This window comes from Anoplolepis gracilipes, chromosome 1 (genome assembly GCF_047496725.1).
Source record: "Anoplolepis gracilipes chromosome 1, ASM4749672v1, whole genome shotgun sequence".
Taxonomy (NCBI): domain Eukaryota; kingdom Metazoa; phylum Arthropoda; class Insecta; order Hymenoptera; family Formicidae; genus Anoplolepis; species Anoplolepis gracilipes.
Window position 1 is genome coordinate 22,386,314 of NC_132970.1, and position 26,757 is coordinate 22,413,070.

At 27.1% G+C, this 26,757-nt stretch overlaps 1 protein-coding gene across 1 annotated transcript; it reads right to left on the minus strand.

Moving 5' to 3' along the window:
• Window positions 1-11,257: 11,257 nt before the first annotated feature.
• On the minus strand, window positions 11,258-23,953 carry LOC140664632 (transmembrane reductase CYB561D2). Its single transcript, XM_072889900.1, has 3 exons — window positions 23,753-23,953; window positions 18,955-19,213; window positions 11,258-15,955 (listed from the first exon to the last, which is right to left on the minus strand). Coding segments are annotated over exons 1-3 (783 nt in total). The 5' UTR covers window positions 23,755-23,953; the 3' UTR covers window positions 11,258-15,433.
• Between the last annotated feature and the right edge of the window lie 2,804 nt (window positions 23,954-26,757).

A 26,757-nucleotide genomic window follows, 5' to 3' on the forward strand; every position in this document is an offset into this window, starting at 1 on the left:
TATATATATATATATATATACATATATATGAGATATGTTGTAAAAATATAAATCAATCAGTTACAGGGAAAAGTTTAAAATGCATTTTAGTAAGTTTAAAGAAAGTAGGAAATATAACGATACATAGATAAATCATGTTGAAATTTCATGGAACATGCAATTTTCTTGGCCCTCTCTATAACTTGGTGGTGACCCCCGGAGTGCTCGCCAGGGGTTGCCCACCCGTGGTCGGAAAACCCCTCTCGTACATCGTATTTCCCTATAATAGGAAACTGCATAGAGTGGTGTGGGTGTCCCCTTGGTGAAGCATTAATGAAGCTCAATGTACACGTATGCGGATAAAGATGAGGGCATAGTGCATGGTTCACGAAGTCAGGGGTCTTGCTCGTAAATTGGACTAACTTGGGACTAACAGTGGGTATCGGACATGGTGGCATAATGCATTATATATAGTATCCGCATCTACTATCTACTAAATACATCCCTTTGAATACAGAGAATGTCCCAAAAGATTTCCTATCTTTGTATAAAACGGCAAAATCCATGTTTACATAGATACATTGATTGTGTGCTAGGAAATGTTTAATTAACAAATGTTTAATTAAAGCACAGAGCAAACCTATTGATGTGTACAATTGATATGTACAATTGATAAAATCTTTGATATTTATATTGATATAAAAACATTATGAAAATGTAAAAAAATATAATTAATGAATAATAACTGACAATTATTAAAGCAACATGTTTTCCATGCTTGCTTTTGCAACGCACATGACAAGGGTAGTTATGTGTTTGATATCTCGAGAAAATGTAACTGATAAAATTCCTTTTAAAATTTTATATGCAATATTCTAAATACCTTTGGTAGAAAAATGCATCTATATATTTTTTACATAATATTATATATATATATATATATACATATATATATATATATATATATATATATACATATATATATATATATACATATATATATATATATATAATGTATGTGTGTAATTTTTTTTAAATTTTAGAGAACAATAAAGACATGATATATATAATGCTTAACGGTATAAAGAAGAAATATTATTTTTTTACAAATGTTCAGTCAATTTTAATAATTTCATCATTTTTCATGTATTAAAGTTTTAAAAATCTCTTTATTAAGCCCTCAAGTTTATTTGTTTTCTTAACATTTCTAAAAATAATTGTCCAATTTCACGGATTCTGTTTGTTTGTTCAGTATTACATAAAAGCAGCTAAAGGGATTTCTGCAAAAGTTTTTACGTATCTTACGTATCTACGGATGAATCCGATTTGAAATGTAGATTATATATTAGAGAGAAGAAGGGAGTAAAAGAAATAGACAGACAGAAATTTATCCAAAAGAAACGATTGTAAGTCGTGTTGTCGAATGCTAACTATGTTTTTTCTTTAAAAAAAAGGGTGTATTCCAAAGTTTTCACTTTTGTCCTAAAATTCCCAAACAATATAGAACATTATTGACCGCAGGAAATTGTTATCACAAACGTTAATACGTTCTAATTTTAACAATAAACATACAAGCAAACTTAATTAATTTTTTATATCGTACCATTTCTAATAACGCTTTCATAATATATAAAAATAAAAACGGATGGAAGAGAAGGAAAAGATGGAAAAATATAATGCATGGATCAGAGAAAGCAGTTTTTAACTTCATTAATTTCGTTATACATATAATACGCATGAAATAAATTCCACAGACTTTATGTCTCGCAATACAAATGGCATATTTTATTCATACCATTATCTCGCAGTTACAAGTGACAATCGCAGCAATATGTCAAAAACCAGACTGCATTTTATTAAATCAAGCTAATAATTAATATTTCACTATGCTGTCGACTTGCACAAAGAGAACGCTTCTTGTATTTAGCTACTACATATATATTTTATATATATATATAATAATTAATTTCTAATTGTATATTAATTCGGTAAAACAATAAACCGACCGTCGCATTACTAATAGTCATATTATAAATTTAATTAATAACAAATTATTATAATAAAGCAAGAAAATCGCAGATATTTAGATCTCCAATATTTGATATTTTTTTAATTCATTGTTAATAATGGAATTTTTAATTCATGCACAACCATACCTGTATATGAAAATATTTAAACGTAACTTCCGTAATTTAATCCATGCACTATATGTTTGACTAGTAAAGAAATATTTAAATAAAGAACGTGAAATAAAAGTTTTCCGTCCGATTTTATCGTTTCCGTGACATATTGCTTTTTCTGACCACACTCTGACTTGCACAGTGTACGTATGTCACATACTTAGTGGCTCTTCGCGTGAAGAAGAGCACTTTCAACATCGTGACGTCTTGTCTTTTGCGGAAGCAAAGACTTTGGAATGCCTTTGCGAAAGGTATTCGAAGCTACGACGTAACATGCGACACCAATATCGTCTGCAAGTGAACGCTGCGACGTAACTCGTATTTTTCGCTCAATACTTTCACATTGTTTGCAATGGAAAAAGCGTCATCGTTCACTCCACTTGCTTCTATATGCTCGCTAAAATTTAATGATACTCATTTCATTATTCCTATTACGAATATATTCGGGACATATATATGCGGGAAATGAAGCGTTGAAAATCAGTTAACGTAACAGATAATATTTTTCTCCGTTTTTTATTCGAATTCGGAAAAATAATGTCCATTATAATTCATCCTTTTTCGACGATTATGCCGATTCGTTCAACGTTTAATTGCACTGCGCTAAAAAACATGATCAATTGCAAAATTCTCCCCATGAATGTCCATTTTCCAACAAATTTCATTGCTTTCAAGGCATGCACAGAGCATGCGTTGATTAAAGGAACATTCCACATGCATGCGTTTCAAAGAAATGAATTAATTTTCAGCAGTTTTGAAAGAACATTCATTTTACGAACACTAAATCAATCATCTTGAAAGTTCATGCGCATAATATATTATTATATATATTTTTTCTTTTTTGATTTTAGATTTAATTTTCTTAAATTTCTTTCTAAAAAATGCTCCAAGAATTAGACCGCTATATTGAATTTCTTAATCAATTACATGTAATCTTTTGAAAATTTACAAATTAAAAAAAAAAGTAAAATTTTCATTCACATAAGTTATCACATAAACATTGCGTTATTAAGCAATAAGCATTACGTTATTTAGCCGACTCTGAAACAATGTACACACTTGTGAAATATTCGACAAATTCTCATTCATGCGACGAATTTAATTGCTCGTCGCATATAATTACAACATTGTTGCGTCGTTAACATACGTTAACTCGTCCACAGGAAACAACATATGCTTCGACTTGTTAAATGAACGTATTGTACTAGCTTATAATTGCATTTGACAGTAAAATAACTTGTAATTTTATTTTACAAATATTATATATATTAAGTTTTTTTTTTTAATAAAAAACTATGTAAATATCACAACACTATGTATGCATGACACTGTATCACGATAATTTTTAAAGGATTACATTTTGCATGGCGAATGTACACAACACATACATATATATGATATAATATAATTTTTGCACAAATTTATTACCTTGAGATAAAAATAAAAAGATAATTTAACATTTAACACAATACAACGGAATTTCAATACACAACATTGATTTGTAAAATACAAATATATTGAAATGAAAAAAAAAACGTAGAGTACGTTTAAAATAATTAAAATTTTAAAAAATTATTAGAGCAATTGAATTTTATTGAATATTTTTTAAACAAATATTTTTAAAAAAAAGTACATAATTTTTAAAATAATATTTTTTATAAAGCGTTCTTTTTTATAAAATATAATAAATTAAAATCTAATTTGTATATGAAAAATAATTGAAATAACTAATAAATTTAAACAATACTTTATACATATTTATAAAGTAAGATATTATGATTATAATACATAAAAATTTTGTTAAGTAATTTAAATAATTTAGAATACAATCTAATGTATAAATTGTATAACATAATAATGTAAAACAGATCACTATCAAGGAGATAGATGAGCAACTAAATTCATGAGCATCAAATAATGAGTTAAATAATATGTAAATTGATAATTTGTAATTTGCGCTTATCTTGCGGTTGCTTCACTATCATCCTCTTTAATCCTTCTTTTCTTTTCTTGTTTATTTTTGCTGCTTCACATAACACTGACTTGCAAAAACACGGTTATTTATTATGCTTATACAATTTAACAAAATTCTCAACATTATTATGCTTGTACAATTTTACTTTTGAAATTCTCAACATTAATTGTATGCACTTTATTAAATTGCGAACGGAAAAACACATGAAAATTACTTGATTATTTAAAACTGCTATTTGCTCGATACTTAAGAATTGCATGAAAAAAAATTTATATATTACACATGCATATGTTTTTTTATATCTTAAAATATGTAAATGAATAAACGCCGTATTTATGAGTACTAAAATTAACAAGTATATTATTATCATAGACAGAGTAACCAACGATTTCTAATATGTATAAAAAAGTTAGGAGGGAATAAGACTAATAATTACTAAGTGCAGTAAATAAATGCATTTATCTTGTGTGAAAACTTTTTTTAATAATATTAAACGTTTCTCTTCTTTCTTTGAATCATCTTCAGCATATACAAGAATAAATAACATTAGCTCTGCTACCCTCCCGACTTTTTATATATAATATATCAGAGCTTTTTTTTATTTTTTATTTATAAGATTAATATCAAACGCATCACTGACGCCCTTCAATCAAAATTGCCTTTGTTTGTATATTCGCGACATTAATAAAAAAATTTCACAAATTTATTTTAAAATTGCGAATTAAATTAATAATTAATTAATACGCAATAATTGATGGAATTAATTGCACAAAATTGTACATCTATTAATTAAAAATATCACTAGTTCGGAATTGATCTCTTTCCTTTTAGATTACTAATATACTCTATAATTAATATTTAATCTGAGAAAAGATTGTAAAACAAATCTAAAATATATTTTATGATACAAAATTTATTTGTAAAAGTATTAGAAAATATTTGTAATGTTTCTTTAAAAAAACTTTGACCTCAAAATCTAATATCTTGTGATATTACGAATTGAGTTACTTAATAGTTTCTTTATAATCACAAAAAGTAATTCATCGCAAGAGAGATAATTGTAATAATTGTAGAAAACGATTACATTTCTCATCTACTGGTACTTTTCGCGATTACATTTCGAAAGATAATATTTGTCGTTATATATGATCAGGAAACGTGCGCTATCATTCTCTACAATTATTACAATTTTAACGCTTAATGAAATATTTCGCAAGTTTATTTTACAAAATATTTTATGTGATGACGACATATGTACAATAATTACCGTCTTATTTTAGTCTTTGTGTTTCATGGAATATACTTATGTACATATATGTATGTCGATCTTGTTGTGTCAGTCGCGCGACAACACTTGAATGAGAAGATAGCGACACAAATCGCTTCATTTATTGTCAACGATCCTTTGAAATACGATCGCGTACAAGTGATACTAATTGTCAAACGCAATTATTTCTTATGAGATATACAATTAGGAATTTTAGGAGTACCATATAATTAATTCCTTTGATTACCATTCCTTTGATTAACATCTTAAGTAATTATTAACTCAATTCGCATAATATACGCAATTTTCAGGATAAACTTGTCGATGACTTTTTTAATCTTTTTTGTTATTAACAGAACGTTGCGAATATTAATACTTAATTCCAATCAAGACATGTTTAATTACTTATTAAATGCATTTGTTAATTTTCTATTTTTAATACTTATTTACTTATCATAAATTTGACATTTGTTTATTTATATATATTTTAGAAGATTATATTTTGTGCACATCTTTAATTTTAATTAATTATTGTTATAATTCAAGTTGTCACATCATAATTGTCTTAACAAAAACGAAAGTACATATATTATTATTTGCAATAGAGATAATGTTGTCATAGGAAGTAATATATGACTTAGTTGTGTAACTCTCGTATCAAGCAAATGGTTTTGAACAATAGTCAAGTTTTCGCATTACGTTTTTTCCATCGCAAATCAGTAAAGTACGTATGTAAAGTTAACTTGGAAGTGCCATGCAAAGTACTGTATGATTATACTTAATCGTGTTTTGTGATGAATAAATATTATGTGTCATAAAAAATTATACAAGAAAGAAGGAGGAGGAAGCTCAGGAAGCCATCCGGTGACTGCGGAACAACCTTGAGGTGAGCAAATAGATATGAAATATTTTAATATTAATAGTTATAATTATTTAAACTAAAATTAAATTTATATTAAAAAGTAAGTTAAATTAAAAATTAGATTTTTATTTATTATATTCTATAAAAATTTATAGATCTAAAAACTCTTTTTCATTACACAATTTTTTATTAGCTGTTTAAAAAATAACCCCCCGCCCCTCCCACCTCGTACACTTTTTAAAATAAACTCAAGTTCCTTTTTACTCACATTACCAGTATATTATAATATAATATTGAAGTATCAAAGATATCAAAATCATATAAGACAGTCATTAAATCTTTTGAAAAAATACAAGATGCAGCTAGTAAAAAAATGATCATAAATGATTAAACGATTATTCGGTTCTATTGACTCTATAGACGAGAGGATTCTAAGTGATACTCGAATTGAGAAAACCTTTAGGTGGTAAATCTTGAGACTTCAATTGTTGGAACTCGCAAGAAACTGCAAATATTGACAATTTTCTAAAAAAAAGAATCATCAACATTTAAAGCTCTCTACAAGCTAAACTATAGCTTCTGTGTTCATCGAGACTTTTTTTAGCGTAGCATAAGCAACAAAATTTTAACGTTTGAATAAAATTCACCGAGAGAAATTTTCCATAAGAAGGTTTTTTGATTAAAAAAATTCAATTGCACATAATATTTATGTATTTATTTTTTTAATTATTTTGAACCTTGTGATTTATAATTTGAATACATTTGTATTATATAGGACAATATTACGTATTCCATTGTTGTTTACCTTCTGGTAAGTAAATTATGTATATTTTATTTTAATCTCGAGATAATGCATACATATGAGTTCGTAAAAGAAATCCGATTTAGCATGGTAAACAAATAATCGCTCGCCTATTATCTGTTTCATATATGAACGTTTTATAAAGACAAATATATCCGCATGATACATATGCTTATATATTGTACAGAAAATTTTAATATTTATTTTTAATGGCAATGTTTGCAATAGGTTACCAGATAACTCTTCTTTAATGGAAATTAATGAATCCTAAAAATCAACGAAATCATATTAGTATTGCAAAATTATTGAATTTATAGAAAATTAATATCTAAGCATGGAAATAAATAATAAGTATAATCGTTCAATGAACTTTAGTTGGATTTTGATAGAAACTTAAATTAATGCTTTAAATATATACTAATAAATTTAAATCAAAAAATTAATATATAATCATCAAAAGCAAGACAAAAAATATACATTATTAAACTTAAAGAATTTATTTTCCGAATCTCTTTTAATTCCTTACAGTTTGTTGTGCTAATTAATTAAAGAATAATAAATTACAAACAATAAACTTAAAACTTCAAAATGAAAAGCAATAATTGCCTCTCTCGAAATGATTTGAAATTGATATCTCAATACTTCTCATGTGCAATACTGCGCGCATGGTTGTAATTTCGAGAGCACGGGATAATTTACTGTTGACATATTTCTAGTTGCCTACGTTTATCTAGGACCTGCATTTGTTACGCAGGAAGCTATTACGAGAAATGTAGCGCGCTATGAATAATCCTTTTCTCGTGTGAATTCAAAAAATTAACAAAATGCGTGAAATAATCTGAGGCAATTAAAAATATACGTGTGTAATATCATTCGCGTGTTGTTAATTAATATTACGAAAATATATTAAGAAAAAATTAAAGTAAAATTTAAACACATTAGCATAATTTTCTTTTTCTGATTTTAATTATGATTAAATTTAATATGTACCTGCATCTCTGTACCTATACACCCGATCGATGAATATAATATAGTTTAATAAAGCGTGAATGCTCTCGCGCACGATGCAATAATAATCTGTTAAAACTTTAAATGAGTTTATTTCACGCATGCATTTTGCCTCATCCCGACGTCTCCGCGCTGACTGCGGTCATAAAAGTTGGCATAATTCAAGATCAGCACGAAACACGGCCGCGGCGGATACTACTGACGTGCGTTGCAATAGACAATATATGTTGTATCCCACCGGAAATCGGAATGCCGAAATATCGTGGTACGCTGTGTATTGTATTTCCAGGTAATATCTACCTGCGGATATACAATTACAAGTGAGAGTGTGACGACGACGCAACGTGTGTGTTGACGCGCATCGAGTGCATTGCAGTAAATTGCGCGAAACTCGAAGAACAGAAAGCGCATTGAAATGCATTTTTTCGGTAAATGACCTGTGTTGTTTCAATCACTGCCACGGCTAAAGACATATAACGCATAAATTGTTTCATCGCGTGACTGTGATATTGTTTTTAACGCGATTTTAGAAATAAAACTAGAAATTACAATTTTAAAATTCTTTTTTAGAAAATGGCGATAATGTTTAAATAAAATTCACGCAATGTATATATTCGAATCACATATGATCTTAATTCAAAATTATTAGATTGGGGCAAAAGTAATTATTTATCATTTTTAATTTAGCACCAGTTTTTCTAGTTATTTTTATCTTTTGTTAAAATCATGCGATACATTATTATAAACAGTGAAATTAATATTACTAATTTCTCCTTATGTATTCTGCTTATTATTTTCAGTGTTTAGCATTGCTTAATATAACTATTTAAATTATTTATGGAAAAGAGCAAATTGACCCAATTTTATTATATAAGTTTAAATTAGGACATAAAGTAGTAGAAATTGCTTCAAATATCAAGCTTGCTTTTGGACAAGAATTAATTAGCGAACGTACTATTCAAAATTGGTTCCAAAAATTTCGTGATGAAAGCCTTGAAGATGAGGAGGGTCGTGAATATTATTCAGCTATTGATAATAATAATTTAAAGAACATAATTAAAGCGAACCTTACGTAAAACAATTTGTTTCTTGTTGGGAAAAATCTGTGAAATGGTTTTTATTTTGATTAATAAATATAATTTTCATCTGATATGTGCGCTTTCAATTCGATACATGAAAACTGCAATTATTTTTGCATTAACCTAATATAATAATATTTTTAAGTATAATATTATATTCTACAATTATATCAGATTTAAATTATTGTTAATCAAACAAGAGATATTATTTATATAGTAACCTCTCTTACATTAAATTACATAACAGAATTACACAAATTTATTAAATAATGAACAACATGGATACTATATTATTAATTGGCGCAAAGAGCAAGATATAATCAGCAAAATTGTGATAATAATTAAAACATTTATTTGTATGCATTATATAATAATAATGAAAAATAGTATAATTTATTTACAAATTTATTTTTTGTTTTTTATATATAAATATAATATACACATTACAGATTGCACACTTTATTTATCGTATTATTAAAATCAAATAAATACACTGTTCAAAGTAATGATTATTCAACTTTTATTACACATAAAATTAATTAACTTTTATTGTAAATCTTTTGAATTCGGAATTGTCAATCCTAAATATTGATATTTTGAATATTTCAGCATATTTAATATTTCCTATGATTATATATAGTACTAATTGTATCAAATATTAATACATATCATACATATTATATGTTAATTGCTGCACGTAAGCATATTTTGTCTTTCTTCATTATTATCATACAGATTGAATATGCATATATTCTCTCGATTCACTTGATATAGTACATAATTTCTATTACATATGTCTATTTATTATATTTTTACATAGAATCAATTATATATAATTAATACATTATTCAGGCATTATTCATATATTATTCATCACTATATTATTTCACCAAGGGGGTTACATTTAGCTTAATAATATATATTTAATAAACGTACGTTTATTACGAAAAATATATGTTACTCAAGCAACATTAAAAAATATATAAATTTTAATAAAAATAAGAATAGTCACTTATTACATGTATTTATTATAATTTATTGAAATATAATATTTACATTATATTCGGATATTCAGATTTTTCGGAAATTATGTACAGGTAAATTAAAGCAATTCCTCTTGCAAAATAAAAAATGTACAATAAAATTTTTTTCTTCAAATCATATTTGAAATTCAGTGATTACATATATTTATTAGGTGATTAATATATCCGAGAAAAAAATGAATATAATTATATAATTGTAATTGTATATAAATAAGATTAAATATGATCTTATACATATAACTATAAGTCCATTTTTTTTTGTCGAGTAGCAACGTGATTGCATGACTTAAGTAATATTATTTTAAATTCGAAAGCAGATAATAATTTATCTTATTTAAAAAAAGTGATAATAAAATCTTTATTAAAAAAAGAAGCTTTTATAATGCTTGGAGTTACGGTCATGCGGAGTTTACTTGACGGAATTGTCACATATTCTTTTTCGAGAATCTCTATAATTAAATCTTATCAGGAAAAGTTAAATGATGATGTGATTCAATGATTGTTTACAAATATGTTTTAAATTATAATTAATTATGTTGATAGTAGTCAGAAACCAAATACTATATAACTTTTTATTTACTGTAAATTTATTATACAATAGTTAATATATTATATAATAGTGCGTTGTGGTAAATACAAATAATATATAAAAATACAACGGGATTTTAAAGAGCCCGAATTCCACGCGATTAATTAATTCGATAAAGTGATGCGTATTTGTGAAGTAACAATTAACGATAAACTATATTATGGAAGCTCGTTAATTTTATTGTGACTAAAATATTTTCTGTTTAAACAAATATTATGTGATTTTCATTCAGACACGTAATAATTATTGTGCTATTTATGTTATTGTAATTAAAAATTACATTCTTAAACTCGATGAGGGAAGATTATTACAAATGTTTATTCACAAAAGTTTTATTGCTTTAAAAAATATGATGCAATAAATGAATCAGTTTTATCTAAGAAATGTTATCTGTATAAATTAAGATATAAAAAATAATATAAACCAATAAATTAAATTATTATTTAATTTATTGGTTAATAAATTAAATTATTATTTAATTTATCCTACATCGCATAAAATCTTTATTTATTAATATTATCATAAATTATCAAAGAGAGAGATGTATTAGATTTATTATTGCACAATAAACAAAGTAATAAAAAATAATATAAATTATATTAGCTGAAAATTGTAAAAATGTCACATGTTCAGTTTTGACTTGTTTTTTACTGTCACGAAGAATGTTCGCGCGAAATTGTCGCGGAATAAAATATCACCGCTAGCAATTTGCATAAAGTGAGAAATGACGCCTTGAAATTCTCGCTCTGTAAAAGGAGGAGGAAAATTTTAATTTTTCTCGTGCATGCGTAACTTTTGAACGAAAATTCTAAAATGTTCGGTTATTATAATCGCCTAGTATAAGAAGTTAATAACAGAAAGAAATCTCAAAAGAAAGAGCAATTCTCCTTTGAATAAAAAAAGCATACGGACGCGAACAGAGGATTCATGTTAGTAAAGTATGGACAGACATTGCACGTTGAATTAATCTAGAATGAATGATTCATGAGACTCTGGTCTATATGCGACCTAACGTTCGTTCCGCAATAAAAGTGGAGCAGGGATTATCGCCGAGACGGGATTAAAGATGGTCGAGGTAGATAAGCAGTCTGTGTTAATTAACGCGATCATTGACACACTTCCGCGCTTTTAACGTCGATACAAATAAATAACCACATAAATAATCGTATGTGGCATGTTGCAAACAGTCAAGCATCCGGCCGCGTATCGCGGATACCTACATATATACCTTATGGCCACTCCTATCACGAGCGAATAAATATTGGCGCACTTCTTGCGCTCGTTATCACACGCAAATAAATATCACTCGAGTCCTGTGCACTCGCAGCATTATCGGCCTCGTTCTGCGCGTCAGAGATGCATTAATTATCTGAACGTAGATTGCGTGAAATTAGGTATTGCAATGCAGTTGCAATCTGGTGTTTACACTTTTGCATTATTACGATGATTCCGCATTGCGATTATGTAAATGCTCTAGGATACACATGTCGATTATATAGATAATTAAAATCAAATATAGTAAGAACTGTATATGTGAAACTGTCAATAAACTGTATAATTGTTACGCATTAATAATAAAACAAAGTTTATTTTATTTTATACAATGTAACTTTCTCTTTATCTAACAATAAGTTAAATTACATTTTTGACAATCAATTATCACAGATTTCACTCTCTTTGTGCCATAGATTTATTTTACTCTATTATATTATCCTTTTATAGATAATTTTAAAATAATTACAATCAATGAAATAATGAACAAAGTAGTTAAAAAATTATACTTAGATTTTTGTTAATTAATCGATTTAAGAATGTACTTCTTTCTTTAATTAATTTTTGTAAAATAAATCTTTGTATTTGTCACATATGTATATTTTTACATTTAAATATTGAAACATTTATATATACACTACGCAAAAAAATTAAAGGACCACTTTCTTCCATCTAAAAAAAGGCCAATTTTTAAGTAGTTAGTTAATAAAGAGTAGAGTTTTAGCTTTAATTAATTTTTTTAACAAATATTCTATGATATTTTTCACTGAAATATTCATTAATAATGAAAAATCGAGTTATTGACTTTGAACGCTTATAACTAGTGAAAAAATGATTGTTCAATAATCATTAATTTAAGTTTTTTGAAATGTACGAAAAAGCTTGACACTTCGATCTTTTGTACAAGTAACTGGAATGCTTTTTACTTGTAAATATTATAGAGTTCATGAAAATTTTAATGTTTTTCGTCAACTTTCATTGATTTAAATTAAAAAAGGTAAAAATGCAATTTTTACTTGATTTTTAAATAACAATTACGCTTTAAAAATGAATAATGATTGAAAAATCAATAGGAGCATTTTAAAGTGTTAACTTTTATCTTTAAATTGCTTTTTCAATCATTATTGTACGATCATTTTTTCACTAGTTATAAGCGTTCAAAGTCAATAACTCGATTTTGCTTTAATAATGAATATTTCGGCGAAAAAAATGGTAGAACATTCGTTAAGAAAATAAATTAAAGCTAAAACTCCGCTCTTTAACATTCAATTAATAAAATCGTGCTAGGATTTTTTTTTAATCCGGTATTCTTGGACAAACTTTTGAAAAATTTGTTCAATCGACGGACGTCGCTGTTCTACAATGTAATTTTGTAACGAATAGAAAGAAATTGAAATTTATTTAAAGATTCTAAAACTAGAAACTTCAAGCTTTGAAATGCCTTTTTATTGATCTTACTCCGATTATTTTTAAGGAAGTTGCAACTACTTGAAAATTGGCCTTTTTTATGTGGAAGAAAATATTCTTTTAATTTTTTGCGTAGTGTATATCGCTATAGAAATAAAGTAATAAAGAGAATAAAAAGAACATTCCTGTCAGATTTTTTTTTTGTGACTACATCTTTATCACGATAAGCACTTTGAAAATACTGGCTATTTCAATCAAGCAATCGATCTGATTAACAAGTATTGGATACGTAATTTCAAATAAAGCCGAGTATGTATATATATATATATATATATATATATATATATTTTAGACAGAAGATAGGAAACAGACTACAGTTTGGCAGGAAGGAGAAATTACGACTTTCGAAATTTCAGACTCTGTGCTACGCTTTCGCGTCTAATTAAACTTTGACTTCTCTCGTTTATACGCCGTCAGAAGGTAGAAGTGGCATGTTGCCGTAACCGAATGCTTGCGCCTGGAACATCTCGCAATTCGATTCTGTAATAACATTATCTTCACCGCCAAAGGATTCAGGACTTCTATTCGCCAGATATTTTACTAGTATGAGTTAACTTTTCCTCGCCTCGAATGCTTCTTAAATCAACGTGCCTGTCTTTCTCTCAAAATATAAACTATTAGGTGTACCAAACTGCTAACAACAATAAAACATAATAATTTATTAACACCTGATTATTCGCAATTTAAGCATTACCTAAAAGCACTACTAATGTCGGCTTGAGTTTGTAACATAAATATGAAATAACTGGTGAATCAATATTTAATAATTTAACTTATCATTTTGCGCATAGTATAAAATATCCAATAATTATATCATTGCTAATAAACATTATAATAATTGTTTTTTTTTATTTTTATTATATTATTAATATTATTTCGAACTCATAACTCTCTTCGTAAAATTGATTTTGCATCTTCTATCATCAATATTCCATATTTGAAAGATTAAATCGCAGATAATTGAATTTTTTGCAAGAATTTATACCGCAATGTTTTTTAATCTGCAATGGTATTAATAATCTTTCCCAAAAAATTTCTTGTAGGTTCAAATAGAAAAATATTTGATATATCATATAGAAAAAAAATTTACAAAACCACTTTGGTAGTATTCTATTTGTGATAAACTCATACGGTTTTGAATCGTTTCAATATTGAGTAATCACTATATGTAAACGTGGATTTCACAACAATCTCTCCGTAAAACTATCACCGAACGTATTCAAATCTCGTCAAAAAAATATCTGCTCAGTTGCTAAAATAGTTTTATAGAAGGAAAACAACTTGAAAAAGCGCAACACAACATTCAATAAAATAATAAATAATATTTATATATATTTTTTTTTCAAACTCTTAATATGCGTGAGCTAATAAATTGAATATCATACACACACACACACACACACACACACATTTTTATATATTTTCTTTCATAATACGCCGAATTTCTTTCAAGAGTATGTCGCATGCGCGATATGATTTCCATTAATTTAAATGCAAATATATTTATTTGTAAGAAAATTGCATTTAATTTTATTTTATTTCATACTTTAAATTAAGAATTAAAATTGCAAACATTGCAAATATAAAATTTCCGTATTTCTAATTCTTTGTATTTAAAACAGTTGTCTCTCTTTCTTTTAATAATCAAGTATTATTTAAAATATTATTTAAGATATATGGCATATCCATTATCCAACGTTTTTAATCCAATTTTTCTAAATTATTACATAAAAAAGGATTGTATCCTATTAAAATAATCGCATCATATTAATTCTTCAAACTGTTGCTAAAAAAAAACTATATATAATTATTCACATTATTATTCTATATATATAAAGCCGTAAAAAAATATAAAACAAAATTTATGATTATTTTTTTTCTTAGACGATGGATTTGGCACTAATATTCTTCTACGACCTAGAAGAACAAAGTAATTTTAGACAACTGACAGTTTGCCTGATGAAAGAAACGAGTGCGCCTCTCTCAGACAGTATCACGATCAACACCGTAAGAACAAGTAGAATATCGTCGGCGCTCTCCATTTTTGTCATTTGGTATATCGTTCTTTTTTTGTAACCGTAACACTGCGACGCCATACCAATGACAAAACCGGCGGTGCCCAGAAAATTGTGGAGTAACTTGATAGTTACCGGTCGCACGAAGTTGCGTAGTTTCCACGCAATCCACACCGGATACCCAAAGATCGTTACCACGCATACGATTACCAGGGAGGCGATGCCCAGAATACCGTGGATCGACTTAAAGTGTGTTGTTTTGGCGTCGTACATCAGACCCACGCCGACCAAATTGAAAATTAGCCCGATTGCTTGCAGAATCCAATGGAGATGTTTGTTGGCGCGACGCGAGAGACAGCTGGTCAGAAAATTATCACCCGCCAGGACGACAATGGCCTCCGACATCAGCAGAACGTACTGAAAGAATAAGATCAATTCGTGAGCGAGCGTAGGAAAAAAGTTTGGATCGTTTGGCTAAGTCGTTAGAAGTTCTTTTGCCATCTCGCTTGGCCTAAACTCTCTTGATGGGGAAGGAACCGCCCTCGATATGGCAATTGTACGCTGGACGTTACACGACGGGGCACGTTGTAATTTGAGTTTCGAGAGTCGCTGAAACTCAATTAGGACACATACACTGTACAATACTTCTTGCTGTCGCACACAATACGGTTGGAAACAAATATGAGACATATCAATTTCGTACCTGTCACTTTTGATTAACTCTGACTACGCACAACAACTGGACAGTTATTTATTTTATACAAATATTTTTATGACGAGATTCAAGATATAAACTTTTAAAAACTATTTTATAAAAATAAAAGCTAAATGTCTATAATTGCTACGGCAGCGAAAAATCAATTTTTTTCAATACCAATCAATGAAACTACCATAGAAATGAATAAATGCTTTTAGGGAGGGGCAAGTCTTTATTAAGAAATTATAAGTTACAAAATTACATAAATAAATTTATTGAACATTTTTTATTAAATCGTTATGAGAAATTGCCTGGAAACAGTGGGTTCCGGCCCCCTACGGGGGTCTCCACTTCCGAAAGATATAACCTAACCCAAACCTATTTCCATTCAAAATTGGAATTGAGTTTGAGTTAGATTATTTTTTCCGGAAGTAGAGGCCCCCGCAGGGAGCCGGAACCCACTGTCTCCACGTATACACTTTTCGCAACAATTGTTAGAAGTACAAGTAACATATGTATTGGATGATAAAAAATATTAAATTTTTCATTTGTAATTTCTTAAGAAAGCATTCCTCATTCATTAAGCGACCGAATTCATACATTTTTTTGTTCTTGTCAATTTTTCATAACGATTTAATGAAAAATGTTTAATAAATTTATTTATATAATTTTGTTATTTATAACTGCTTAAAAAAGACTAGCTCCTCTCTAAAGGCATTTATACATTTCATTTTTATGGTAGTTTTGTTGATTGGTATTGAAAAAAATTGTTTTTTCATTGCAGTAGCAAGTACAGACACTTATCAAATAAAATATTATAGAAATAATTCACGTACAGAAATAGGAGACTAATCAATTGGAAAAATATAAATTTTTTCAAAATATCTTCAATTAATTTAATTAGCAAGTAAGTGAGCTTGGCTTTTTTATATAAAGATCATCATTTTTATTTTTATAGGGATAAAGTTTTACGAGACTATAAAATTTTGTTCGACTACGACGATATTTTGCTTAAAATACGACGCACAAGAAAATACGCAAATGTTGCAAAAACTCGTGTATTGACTACATATGCACATATATGTATTGAAAGTTGAGAAATTTCTTGAATATTTATCAATGTAGAAAAAAATACAACAAATACAAAAAATAGCTAACACAAAATTTATCTTTGTACCAAGTAAAAATATACGTTTTTCGCGTAAGAAATAACAGAAACAGATATGATACAAACAGATACAGTTATTATTGTATTTATATCAAAAAATGTGTAGGGAAAAAATTAATTACATTTAATCTGTTGACCGTTTGCGAACGGATAATTTGATAAAGGAATGCATTTGTATATACGCGAAACTGTTAGTTAGACGGATCAAAATTAATGATCCATCCAAGTTTAAGCTCCGCTTTGCAAGGATAAGCGAGTATAAGCAATTATCGTTGCAGTTGAAGCCCGAGCGGACCGGGACTTTGTTACAAGGAAAAGATAAGCGTTACGATTCATTACAAGTTCGGTCGTAAACTCGCATATTGATGCGACGAGTTCAAGGAAGAACGTAATTCACACAATGGGCTTTTCTTGGCACAGCTCCGCGCGTGTATCAGATGCATGTCGATGAGCTACGTAATAAATGAAAACGTCTTGCAAACGCGAAAAGAAAGAGAGAAGGTTTTTAAAAAAATTTACATCCGAGCGAAACTTTTATCCCTGTAATGTGTTTCATCGCGACTAAAAAAAAAAAAAAAAAAAAAAAAAAGCGCTATCTCTTTACAGCTGTATTTAAGAGATCTAAAAGCAAAACATACGGCATGTGGATCGTCTGACAATTTTTTCCTCTTTTTTTTTCCTTTTTAACAACCTTTTAAACCGTGAACTACACAAATTATTCATCACGATCCACTTGGAAAATTTTAAGTGGTTTTACATTTTTTATAAACCTGACCATGATTGCCGTCTTGTGCCATCGTACCGTGTAATGAGTGAAATTAAAAGCATGCTACATCTTGTAATAGTAGGTAAGCGTATGTAAAACAATGACACTTTCTAGATTGAATATGCGCGCCTCTGTTAATAGATATTTCGATATAGTGATAAACAGTGAAATTAATTATTGATATCGATTTGTGCCTCGAGGGCAGAGCAAAATTCTGATGCTTGTAGAGATTATATAAACTTACTATACATATATATATATGTATATATTGAACTCAAAGAGTTTATCGTACATAATATTAAGTTTTAAAACTTCAGAAATTCTACAAAGAAAATTATATTCTTCATAATTATTATTTTAAAATTAAAAAAAAAAAATATATATATATATATATTATGTCTAAAAGTTATATATTTTTATATAAATATTTATGAGTTAAAAAAGCTCTTGAAATAAAATTTTCAAATTATAAGAAAAATATCTAAATCCTCTATCGTCATACAATATTGCTTGCTTAATTTATTTTACATGTCGCATACTTGAAATTTTAAACAATAAAATTACATGATCATACACCAAAAGTATTTTAATTAATCCAAATATTTCTCCGGAGTGTGCTCAAAGAAAAGTATGAACAAAGTTTGGTTTGGCACTTGATTACATGGGCGGTAATATACGGAGCGTGATCAGTTTTATCAATTTATGATGAGTTATGATGCTTCAGAAAATAAACCGCGGAGAAGGAGAAGGATCAAACGCATGTTTCACGAGAGTAGAATACTTACCCCGATAGTGCAGAGGATTACGTGTATATTTGTTACGTGATTTTCCTTCGCCGCGTAATATACGAGAAACACCGTTACTCCTACGATCAGTATATGGTTAATCACGTCCATTTCAGAGATAAATATACGTTGATCGCTGCATCCTGACCTGCTGTTTTCGGTGCTTAAGATACTTCTATTAGAATCGTTACGTGGAACTCTCGACGTAGATTCTGTGGATTGAAGCGTAAGCTCGACATTGACTTTATTCGCCATTGTCCTGCAAAATATACAAATCGTATGGTTTGTTATTAGTATTATGATCCTTTATCGATTTCTGGGATTTCTTCCTATTCACCCAAAACTTAATCCTATTTTCGATTTTTTTAAAAATCCATTTTTGACAAGACATAACATTGCTGATGTAAAGTATATAAATAAGCTGTTAAAATATTAATTATACTAACATAATTATATTAAAACATAGAAAGTACGTTAATAATTAATATTGACGCAAACAAGTAAATTAAATTATTACTATGCATTTATTTATAAAGATATAAATAATAAAATATATAAATTATTATTTATATTTATTGAAAATACTGTGACAATTTTTTAGAAAAATTTTACATTTTTTAAATATTTTATTTTACTTATTAAATTTAATCTCTCTTATAAAACGAATGTATTTATGTGGAACTAATTCAATATTAAGTTTATTATAATTTTATTGTTTTCATAATTAATAAAATTTGTTATATATTATATATAAAATTATTATATATTATATAGAAATAAATTTATTATATATTTTGTATTACATAAATAAATAAAATTTATTATCATTTTTTATAATATTATGTTAATTAAAATAACACATATATAGCTACATTTTCTGTGTTTGTTAAAAGTACGCGCGCACGATGCATCGTTATCATTTTATAAGTTTGATAAATTGTTATCAATTCATACACTTGGAATTGATATACATTATATTACGCAAGGTCCACGTGGAATATTTATGCTTGAAATATTTAAATGATAATATTATCGTAACTACTCGACAAATGCTGATCTAGGAAAGGAAAATACGTCTTAAAAGCTGATTCACACTTACTTAATACGACATGCGGTTCCGAGAAAACTACATTTTTCCGTTATTATATCTTTTTTCCTGTAGTATTTTACTTAGACTATAATTCTTATGACACGTATTATGGTGCTATAAAAGTTAACGACCGTCCCCATGACATGTAAAAATATACTTCTAGTGTCAGGTTGTGCTCAAATAGAAACATGATGAGTGTTATGTGATAAGTTACCTGGTTAGAGTCAAATGTGATCCGATTCCAAATGCGACACATTCACTGTTTCCTTTTTAAGGGATTAGATACTTTACACATGTTTCTGTACATGGAATTAATTTTTCTTAATTTGTAAATATTTAAGAATTTCAATAAAAATCCTTCTTAGAAACTCATGCTTTTGTGTGAGCAAAATACTATTGCACAAACGCAACATATTCTATTATGGAAATATAGCCGTCAGATTTACATAGCTTGACAGATACATCAAATCCGACCTGACAAATATTCTAGAAAGTGTTGTACGTTGACGGCATATAACACATATATGTATATTAACATATAGAGTATTACAATTGAGAAAAACTTTGATTACAATCAGTAAGCACGTATGATCCAATCTTACGTTAATATAATTTTATTACGATTATTCGATTCGAGCTAAGTAAAATATTTATATGTAAAAAATACGCTATATGTAATATTTTTATTACAGCGCGTACATACTTCAGTTCCCAGCATTAAACTGAAGCTTGAAAAATTAATTTAATTCTATAATCTATCATTTTTTATTTGTATTTAACCGTCTCTATTACGTTTTTCTTTAGAATTTTAATTAATATCATAGATAGCATTAAAAAAATAAACATTAAATATCGTGAATCAAATTTACTCAAGCGACCAGTGAGAAGGATATTAAATACATATTATTATTAAAATTCCACTACAGTAATATTCCAATATATTTAAATACTGTAATATTAATTAAACTTTAATAATAACGATTGATATTGTTTTTGACGCGTCTTAACAAAATGATCAATTTATGCCATAAAATGCAATTTCAAATTTAATTTAAAATCTAGATACTGCCTATAAATAAACTCTATATCTATGTAACTTATCAAATAATTAATTAATTAAATAAGCAAAAAAGTCCAATAATTATGATATTCGTATCTCGATAAATTTTATATGATTTCAGATTATATTTAATTTTTATTGAACAGTGTCGCGAAGAATTTATCATTTAATTTATTTATTAATTAGCAACTAGATCTCTATGAAATTCTTCATTTCTAATGCTAAGCAAAATTCTGTTTATGAATTATGGTATAATCCACAATAATTGATAAATAGATATAATTACCCAAATTTACTTTTAACTAATCTTGAACGATTCTGAGAAAATGGATTGAATTTTAAAGGAAGCTTTAAAATTGAATGGTTTAAAGCTTAAAAAAGAGAGAAACCGAAATCAATCTGTGTGTGCGGAAAGCAGAAAATAGGCAGTTTGTCGAACGAGGTTACGAGGGCGAATCTATTGCGCCTTCGATCCACTTGTTCCAACTTGTTGTTTCTTTCTCAATTACTAAAATATTTCTTTTCAATCCGTGATTTAAAGAATTTGATAAATTGTATATATATATATACCCTATAATCCATGCTCTTTTATCTCTGTTTATCGTTACAAAAATAAGAGCTAAAGTTAGCGGAGTTTCTTTGCTTTTTTTAAAAACCAAAGTAAAAAGTGATAATATCAATAAAATAAATAAAACATTACAAAAAAATACTTTATATTTAGATTGTATAAATTTCATTATAAATCTAAATTTGTGTTTAACAAGTTACAAATTGTGTCAGTTATATATACAGAGTTTCCCCAATTAAATTTACTCTTCCCGATAATTTTTTTTTATTTTTAATTGTAGAAAAAAAGGTTTCAAAGTTATTTAGCTCCAAGGAAGATATAAAATGGTATTATTGATTTGATTTTGAGTGTACGTGCCAAGGTCATATGGGGGTCATGTTTTTTTTTCTTTTTAATAGAACTATTCTAATTTTTTTATATAACTCGAATCCTTGCAATATTTTGCGTAAAAAATTATAAGAATATGACGGTTAAAAATTGAATAGATACACGAGATATACTTTACTTATACTTTAATTTGATATAATTTTACATAAATTACAAAATATCTCATAAAATATTCACTTTTTGATTATCTTGCTTCAATACCTTTATGCGCAGAATAATGAGAGGAATTAATTGGCGTAGGAAAAACATATACCGTTATTATTAAGAAAAAGTATAAATTTTTTATATATTTTTTCTTAAAAACCACAATGTATTTTTTTTACACTAATTGATTCCTTTTATTATTCTGTACATAAAGGCATTAAGGCAGGATAAAAAAGATTGAAAAATAAATATTTTACGAGATAGTAGTTTACGTAAAATTATGTTGAATTAAAGTATAAAATATATAAATATATCTCATAAGCTATTAAATTTTTGACCATTATATCCCGATAACTTTTTAAACAGAATGTTACAAAGAGTCGATTTATAATGTATTAAAAAGTTATGGTAATTTTACTTAAAAAAACAATATTTATTTCGTATGACCTTGGCATGTACACTCAAGGTCAAACCAATAGCATCTTGTTATATCCTCTTTCGAGTCAAACAACTTTTGTCTAAAATATTTTTCTCTACAATCAAAAATAAAAGTTTTTGAGAAACTAAAATAACACTGTATATTGTGTACATTCGGAATATATAATATCAATGATATACTTAAGACTGCAACACAAAACATAATATAAAATAATAAAAAATTTATAAGCAGAAATGATTTTTAAGAGTATAATATATATATAAAAATATAAAAAATTGATAATTTTAATATATATAAAATTTTTTAATTATGCAAACTAATATAAAAAAACTTAATAATTTGTGTTTTCTAAAAATTAAAAGATTAATTTTGAATTTATTACATTATTATTATTTTATTTATTTATTTATTTATTTATTTATTATTTATATTTATTAATTTTTTTAATAAACTAGCATCACTCAAATATTATATAATCTATCTCAAGAAAAATTTATATTTAAGAGTAAAATAAACTAACTTGCTCTTGTATGTTTACTGAAAGATGAATAAATGTTAAAACTGCAACATGTCCACGATTTATTTTATTTGTACGTGTATCTGAATTTTACGTTATATATCTTTATATCGTTTATATCTTTATATAAATCTTATAGCTTACATCTTTTCATATTTTATTTTTGTCTAAAAACTGCCTAGGATAAAATTCGAAACTTATTTGTCCACAAACCATTATTTCTTAAGAATGTCTTGACCGCATGTTCTTGAACGCGTAAATCACTTTGAAATATCAATTGAAGAAAGACGTTTTGCAGAATTCAATCGTCAACTTTTAAATACACTGACATACTTTCGCTTAGAAAGATAAACTAAATAAAATTCTAATAACAGATCCTTATAAATTTGATAAATATTGCGGTACAAAATGAAAATCTATCGCAATTTGTACACTTCCTTTGAATTACTGAAAGTCAAATTTGTTATTATACACTTAATTTTATTACAATAATTATCACTAATTAATATTTTGTGCAAAATTACATACACATTCATCACACAGTTAGCAAAAAGACACTTAAATTTAAAAAAAAAAAGCTAATGAGGACTTACATAAGTTAACGCCGCAAACGCGTTTAAACAAATAGCGCTTTCGTAACTGTGACTATCTTGAGCGACGAACGACGATTGTCTACAAAAGGGAAACTACGCGAGCGCGCAAATTCTTTGCTAGTAATATATGCCGACGATGCGCGCGATTAATGCAGACGGTACGCGGGGGATCAGCATCGGGCTCGGATCCTACGAGTCGAGAGATCGATGTCGGGGTCACTGGTCTCGTAAGATTGAGTTCGCTCTAGTCGAGGGAATCTTAAGTAAGTGCAAAAAATGCGGGATGTCCCGAGCGGGATTTTTGTCTGCGACATATGACTGATAAGTACGCGACGTTGACTCACGTTGCATTAATGAGACAAATGCGACACGTACCGAACATTATCGGATGTCTTCTGGGACGTGTTAACGGCGTCACGTTAATGACACTGACTTTTATCGCGATCACGTACGCTTTATGTGCCCACCAGCGCAAGATGCAAATGAAACGGAGACGGATTAAACCGATACCATCGAGGATCTAATCAGCTGGTCTAAAGCATTCAAAAGCTCGGCTTTCTCGGATACCTTTGCAGATATCTTGGCGCTTTCGTGTATTAACTGACTCTCCTCATCTCTCGAAATTACACGAATTTTCATATTTCCGAATATAAAGATTATGCCTGTATCTTTGAGAGCTCGCCAAATTATGTACTTTACAAAACAATAATATCGCGATAATTCAAAGAAAAAATTATATATATGTACATCTTTTTGTTAAATATATTATATATATATATATAAACAATATACATATTTTTAATTGTGTTTAATACAGATAAAATTTTTAAAATATAAAGATTATATTTTAATTTGTCACTCATTAATTTGTCGTTCATAAGATATGATTAATAAATAATATATTTATACGTACTTATATACTTCTTTTTTTAGGTAAGGAAGAAAATTTAAATCCCATTATTGATATTTCTTTTTCTAGTTATAAAATGTTACAATATTATATTTTATATTATTATATTATATATTATATATTATATTATTTATATATTATATATTATATATTATATTAAATCTATAAAACTAAAATAAAAACCAAACTATTTAAATTGTTTGCAAAATATTTTATTAACATATTTTCCGTCAATAATATATCAAGTGTGTTGAAATAAAATATTATATTAAAAAATAATATAATATATATTAGTTTAAAAATTTTTTAAACTAATATATTTTACATCAGTCATATTTCGATGTAATTCTTTTTTACATTTTCTCACATTCCTGTTTTTTCATACACGCTGTTATTCAAAGTCTAAACTCTGAATAAAAGCATCGAGATAAAAGAAAATAAAATTAAATTATAACAAAAAATTTTATTTTAAATTTACGTTATCAAAATATTTTTTCGTTTCACAGTTAGTTATTCTGAATGTTAAATGTTATATATAATATTATATCTCGTTTTTATCTATTAATTGTAAGATACGATATACTGAATATACGTTTACGTGATGAATGTTACGTGTCAATATCTAGAAAAAAAATATTGTTAGAAATAAACATTATTATAGAAATATACGTTCTATAAAAATTTAATATAACAAATGTTACAATAGATTTATGACAGATATTATTTTTATAAAGTGTATATTGAAAGAAACTTTTTTGAATTGAATGATAACTATCGTTCAATTATTTTCGATACATATTGTGATTTTATGGTAATCAGACACACAAAAGCAGTTGAAATAAATAGGTACAATTGTTAGCTATCATAATTTTTATTGAAAAAATGTAATATGAGATATTACAAATATTATGAATAACAAAGAAAAAAAAAGAGAAAGTAAACCGCCGAGATACGTAAGCACTAATAATATCTCGCATGTTACAAATTATAAAAAGCCAATCATATTTATTTAATGTAAAGTCATTCACGAGCGGAACAATGGACTTGCACCTGTTAATTCTCACGTAGCGATAACATTTTTCGATACCAATCTTATGTTATTGCACAAGTTTATCGTTATATTAATGCTTTTAAGATATGTCGTACGATAACATTATCTTCCATTGTGTCTTATCTAATATCTAGTAAACGGATGCCGAGAATTAGTATGAAAATTATTTATATCGAATATATCTGAGTAATTAATCAATCTTAAATGCGAACCATCTGATATTCGCATCCGTCGTGTATTTATTTATTTTTACTTTTAATAAGACTTTATTGAATGTTATTGCTCTAAAAAATGTTTTCATTCCGTCGTAATAAACTTCAAACATACTAGTTTTTTAGCATAATGTAAATACAAATTCTTTTTAAGATATATTAATTATATTTCCAATATTTATTCAATGCAGTTTGATAGAAAGTAATACATAAAAATACGAATCTTTTGAAAACTAAACTAATCAATTTTACTTTTTGTATTTTTTTTTTACTTTTAATACTACAGCATACGTAATTACTGTCTTTTTTGTAACAGAAAAAATTTATCAGTTCCGTTTCTGAGAAGATCATATTTTTCTTTCTACTGAATTATTGTATAATGGCTTTGTTTATTATCTTTTTTTTATTGAATGTTTATACTAAGCTATTTATCTTTGATAATATAGTCTTATTTGAAGTTGACTTTTATATGAAAAAAGATCATTAAAATTTTGAAATCTATATATTATTTTATTATCTTACATATTATTTACTAAAATTTTTTTTTAATTTTTGAAATTGCGATTAAGTTAATTTGCATTCATAAATAAATAAATAAATATATATAAATTATTTATAAATGTTATTATAAATACTTTTACATACAATGACTACACAATTCTACATACACTAATTATGATTAATTAGCGTAAAATATCCATTACTTATTCGCTTATTTGAAAAACATTAAATATTACAATAGTAAATAAAAGTAATAAATCATAATGAACACAGCGCTAATCGTTATTATATTAAAGTAGCAAAAACTCGTCCCCTCCTTAGACAATGTATA